This window comes from Pteropus alecto, unplaced genomic scaffold (assembly GCF_000325575.1).
Source record: "Pteropus alecto unplaced genomic scaffold, ASM32557v1 scaffold71, whole genome shotgun sequence".
NCBI classification, from domain to species: Eukaryota; Metazoa; Chordata; class Mammalia; order Chiroptera; family Pteropodidae; genus Pteropus; species Pteropus alecto.
The window spans coordinates 11,187,152-11,193,121 of NW_006433024.1; the positions used below are offsets into that span (position 1 = coordinate 11,187,152).

The 5,970-nt window shown below is 45.2% G+C and overlaps 1 protein-coding gene across 1 annotated transcript in view; it reads left to right on the forward strand.

Annotated features, from left to right (window-relative positions):
* Nucleotides 1–5,970, forward strand: part of EHF (ETS homologous factor) — a 35,811-nt gene that overhangs the window by 17,416 nt on the left and 12,425 nt on the right. Inside the window, exons 2-3 of the mRNA XM_006908029.2 lie at nt 1,932–2,031; nt 5,718–5,963. Coding sequence (XP_006908091.1) covers nt 1,935–2,031; nt 5,718–5,963 — 343 coding nt within the window. The 5' untranslated portion in view covers nt 1,932–1,934. The remainder of the gene's footprint in view (nt 1–1,931; nt 2,032–5,717; nt 5,964–5,970) is intronic.

Below are 5,970 nucleotides of genomic sequence, written 5' to 3' on the forward strand. Positions count from 1 at the left end.
TTTGGTTTTCCTTCTCTGAGGGTGAGAATCAAAGGGGTTTCTAGAAGGGTACTTAAAAATCAATTTAGTCACCTCTTTTTAGATGTTTGTGTGGGGAAACTGAGGCACTTGGTTGTTTCTGGATAAGGTTATCCAGGGAGGTAGTAACTTTCCTCATAGTAACACCTGTCATGGAGTCATGCCATACTTTGTGCCAAGTTCTCAAGGTGTGTAGACATTCATTTAATCTCCAATCAATGCACATGGTAGGTATGATGATTCGTATTTTGCATATGAGGAAACCGGGGTTCAGAGAGGTTAACAACTTGTCTAAAGTAGCTCTACCTTTAGCTAGTAAGTTGTAGAGCTTGGAGTCAACTCCAGCTCTTTTTGGCTTTGAAACTTACAGAAACCACAGCTCTCCTGTCTTCCCATGCTGTGGCCCCTTCCCTGTCACAATGGTCATCATTCCCACGCTGCCTTTCCTTCTCCACCTTCTACTTAGGCTGGATTCAGGCCTAATTATTTGCCAAACAACCATAATGATGATGTTAATAATCATCGTGGATGTTTCTGTTTAGCCTACGTTGTTGCTCTGTCCCCAGTACCAAGAACAGTGCCCAGCCCATTAGAGGGCTGATAATTTTTGTTGAATAAATGAATACGTGAATGAATTTTTATTCTTTTTCTAAGCTCCTCTCTTCCTTCCTTAGGCCCGACACAGAACTGGAGAAGATGTAGTCAAATCAGAGGAAGGGGTATTGAGGGCTGTAACTACTCTGGGTGGACAATTTTGATCCTGGGGACATTGGCGGCACTCAGGATGCAAGATTTCCCCTAAACTAGCAGAAAAAATTTCCGTGATCTGCTGCTATAAAGCTAGCTTTCTCTCCCCACCCCAACATTTTAGAAAGCGCAAGTTACCTGTATAGTCTCTGGGTAATGTTCGAGCACCTTCTGAAAACAGGTTGCTCTTCTTCTGAATGGTCGCACATTCATTCAAATGGGGCTGGAGGCTGAAAGGTGGAGGTACTTGCTGGAGAATTGAAACAAATATTTCTAAAGTACAAACATTTTACATTGTTTAATAAATTCAAGCACACCCCTGGAAGAAAAGTGGTTCTTCCGGGTCTTTTACTGAGAAAATGAGTCCTCAGACTGAGAAAGTCACCTTTCGGTCGGCTACGAAGCTTGTGGTATTTTCCAGGTCTCTAAAAGGAAAGGGAAACCTAGTCAGAATTTTCACCAGGAAGGAAGGGGTGAGGCAGAATCTTGTCAGGGAAACAGATTGATTCCCGATATTATTATGGAGCCAAATACTGGAGGAGCTCTAGGTAAAATATGACCGAAGCCCACTGACACTAGCCCCTCCATGGCAGGTATCTGAGCTGAAGAAATTTACTGGGTGCCCAGATGAGGGGCTGCCCCTGTGTGCTGGGATTTGGGAACACCTGATTTCAGGTCGGGGTTCCAGCACGTATGTTGGGTCTGTGCTACCACAGGTGTTGGCTTGGATTTTCGTCGATTGCAATTCCACTTTAAACAAAATCTCTTTGACATTTTCGCTTTTGTAAAAAAAAAAAAAAAAAAAAAAAAGAGAAAAAAAAGAAAGAGAGAAAAGAAAAAGAAAGAAATCTTGGCTACTGGCCAGACGCGCCCTGTGAACAGGTATTGCATTTTCCCTCCGCTTCATTCCTGATCAAAGATTATTCATTTATGAATGGGTGGCTGTAAAAACTTGCCTCATGCATATGAAAATTGAACCTGGAAATTTTTAATTGCCAGTGAGTTTTGCTTTTACTGAAAGGGCTGTGGCAATATGCTTTGGAGGCAATGGTTGGAAAAACAAATTCTCCTCTTTTTTTTTCCCCCTAAATTAACTCTGATCTGTATTCTCAAATGACGTTTGTCCTGGAGGCACTGACTGAACTGGCCGTTTGATCCTCTTACAGATCATGATTCTGGAAGGAAGTGGTGTAATGAATCTCAACCCCAGCAGCAACCTACTCCACCAGCAGCCAGCCTGGACAGACAGCTACCCCACGTGCAATGGTAAGGGGGCTGAGTGGGTGTCACAACCCATGAGGATTTTTCTTTTGCTTTGATTGGATTTCATTTCCCAACTTAATGTTTGGAAAATACAGCCGGAGGTGTGAGGGACAGGGGAAATGGAGAAAACTCTTCATGCTGGAGTTCTCTGTAGTCTCTGGGGCTCTGAAGGCCATTTGCTATATTTCATTGTTTCCTCTCAATATTCAAGGATCTGAGTGGGCAGCCTGGCAGAGAGGGTTATAGAAGAGGTGCTCAAAGGGAAGACCACCTTTCGAAGCTTTTAACAGTATTTGGCTTAGTATATCAAGATAGGATAGGAGAGAAAGGCGCATTTGTGTGCGTGCCTGTGTGCGTGTGTGTGTTCTGAGGAAGCATGGAAGTTGAGGAGGGGAGGATCATAGCAGCTTAATCGGTCTTTCCATTTCATTTTCCAGTGACCTCCCTTTGAAGGGGAGAGGAGCCCGTGTGCCCTCCTTTAGTGCTTTAATCTAGAACCTGTTGATTAGAAGAGAGAGGGCGTGGTGGTGGGGATTATAAAGGGTTTGGTGACCAAGCTTATGGCGAACTGTAGAAGTGGAACCAAATAAAGTCATCGCTGAATCAGGGCCCACGCCCCGCTATGCAGGCATTCGGTTTAGGCAGACTGCTGTGCATCAAACTGCAGTGGGCTTAAGAAGCTCTGGGTCTTCTCCCACCCACCTGCTGCTAATCTCCTCGCCAGAGACTCTGCTGCTCTTGATTCCCCTGAAAAATAGAAGTGGTCTGTCGGTGAGCAGAGTCTGAGAAGGAGTGGGAGGATAATGGAAGGACTGTAGTCTCCATGCGGACCCATGTGCAGCTCCACCTCTTGCAGTTTAGAAGCTCAGCCGAACACGGTTGAAAGCACGAACAGGTGACCTTCCCTGACTTGATCACCTGCCCCGCCAAACTGCTGCCTTTTCTGGGCAGTGACATTTTCTGTTGCAGGCCTTAGATTGCCTGTGGGGACCTCAAAGGAGGATTCCGAATAGGACAGGAAGGTTCTTCGGATTGGAAAGTCTTCAGCATTCCCAGGTCCCTAGACCCTCAATTAAGGCAGCCTTCTTTCTGTTTGCTTTGGAGAAAGCTGGGGCAATTTGTTTAGCCGGAAGTACAATTGGGTGCCACTTTTACTTCCAGAGCCCCCAAAGAAAGCCTAGCTCCTTGTTGGAGTGGGGGAAGTCATTTGAATGACAGAGAAGACCTGAACTCATAGGGTTTTCAATGTTTCTCCTGAAATTTCAGGAATCAGAAAAGTCCCCTGGCCGATGGGGATAATTTCCCAGTCGATTTCAGATAAAGTTCTCTGGCTCTTTCAAGTTCTAACAGGATGCACTATCAGGAACTAGCCTTTGATCTGGATCATGTCAAGTCGAGAGAGAAGTTATGCCATGCCAGTTGTTAGGTCATTGAGAGTTATTGCTTCTCATTCGCACACCCTGAGCTGCACTGACATAGCACCACAACTATTTTAGAAAAAAAGTACAGACTTGGGGAACCACAAAAAATATATCCCATCCTTAAACAGCTGTATTTGTGAGACCTCCAAAATTGAGAGGAAATGGAAACATCCATTCTAAACTCTGTGAGTTTAAATATTTGGAAACATTTCTATGTAATTAAATTTTTGGACTAGATTTTCCCAGTCATTTTCCCTGTTCCTCTCCATCACTGGCTTCCCCACCAGGGCCCAAGCTGCTGGTTTAAGGCAGATTTTACCTGCCTATGAGGCATGAGGAGTAAAGCCCATACCGTGAGTGGCCGGTATTGCTCAAGGTAGTCACCTTTGTGCCTAAATGATCTCGACCTCCTGCTCTTAGTGCTTCTGCAGTCTGGAAGCAGTAGATGGAAGCAGGGGTTGGTTTGGAAATGTTCCCCCTTCACCCTTCCCTCTGAGGGTGTTGAGGGCTAGGCAGTGGGCATTATGGGAATCCAACCTTTTAGGGTTCTTTGGCTTCTTGCAACTCAGACTGTATCCACAGACCAGCATCATCATCATCATCAAGTGGAAGCTTGTTAGGAATGCAGAAACTCAGGCCTCACCCCAGATCTGTGGAATCAGAATCTGCGTTTAAACAACATTCCCTGGTGGTGCATAACCATATTAGGGTTTGAGAAGTATTGATCTAATGTGATCTTGAAGAAAGAGTTAGGGACAATTTTTTTGCACTATGCATTTCTCTATTGATCCATCCTTGAGTTTGTGGGCATTTCTGTGTGTCATATTCACTTGGATTTCCCCTCCTTCAGCTTGGTAGACTACAGTAGTGTCTTCCCCTGACCCCTGCCCCTCACCTTTCCCAGAAGAGAGCTCTTCTCCTGGACCTCTGTTTTCAAGGGGACTGTAAGATCTCTCAGCCCCGTCTATGTCTTTGGAGGCTGGCTCTCTCTTCTCCAACCCCCAGGACTTTAAGCTGACTTTGTGATGTTCTCTTAAGTGACCATGAGAGCGACATACATAGATGGTTAGACCTCAGCAGCTTTTATTGGATTGAATAAATTTCACTTCTTCACTGCTTTTGAATTAACTATTTAATGAATGCACCTCACAAGTCTTCCAGGTTCCTATATTATTTCTTCTTCGGCAATGAATTCCATTGAAGAAATCTGTAGAGAGCATCTATGGTAGCAAAGTCTCTAAGGTAGTTTTTTTTTAGGAGATACAAAGGTGGATAAGACAGAGTTCATGACCTTGAGCATACAATTCACAAAGGAGAATAAGACAATACTTAGATACTTGTAAAGAAAATCAGGACATGACAAAAGACATTAGGATAAATATTCAGCACGTCTCCTGGAGATTCTGAGAGTAGCCCTCACAGTAAGTGGGAATCTGTGATGACTTTGTCGGGTGGTCAGAGTTTGAAAACTAGGTAGGAATTCAACAGGGAGTGATTGGTAGAATACAAACTCAAAGAACAACATAGAAAAAAGACAAAAGTTGTAGTTCACTTGAAGAATAGCTAGTGAAGAGCCTCAATGCCTGCTTTGGCAGTTTTATGCCTAATTTCAGTGGATAATGGGAAGCTACTGAAGGTAACTGAGTAGGGACATTACATCAGAGTAGCTATAATAACCATTGTGGGGCCACGGTATATCGGCACAGTTAGCAGATGAATGATCTGGACCACTCTGGAGAGAAGCAAAGGTGTCAGAGAGAAAAGAACCTTACTCTCTTGCCTCATTTTCACCTGCAAATGGTCTGAAATTGGGGTGTGTGAGTGCGTAAGAGAGAAAAAGATGGGAAAGAGAGAGGGGGAAGGAGACAGGAAGAGAATTATGTTGGGATAAACAAAAAGCTAATAAGTTGCTGAAACTGTAGCAATGCTCAGCTTTCATGGTACTTTGGGGAAGATGGGGAATGAGCTTACAGTCTCAGAGCATTTCAGGTCTCATGTTCTTATTCAGCTCCCAGGGGTAAGTCTTGTACTGGGGAGGGCATGCAGACACACAGAGGCGGAGTGATTGGTCCCCACCACAATTGGGAAAGAACCATATTTCCAAGAACCTCCTCCTCAGAGATTGTCTCGTGCTCCAACCCCCACCGACACACATGCACTGCGGTTGTGTTCCCCGTGACATCTGGCAGCCAGCAGTGCATCCCCTCGTCTGGGATTGTGCCCGAGAACAAACACGGGTCACTCACGGAACCACCTCCTGTTTTGCAGTTTCCAGTGGATTTTTTGGAGGCCAGTGGCATGAAATCCATCCTCAGTATTGGACCAAGTACCAGGTGTGGGAATGGCTCCAGCACCTCCTGGACACCAACCAGCTGGACGCCAGCTGCATCCCTTTCCAAGAGTTTGACATCAACGGCGAGCACCTCTGCAACATGAGCTTGCAGGAGTTCACCCGGGCGGCGGGGACAGCCGGGCAGCTCCTTTACAGCAACTTGCAGCACCTCAAGTGGAACGGTGACTA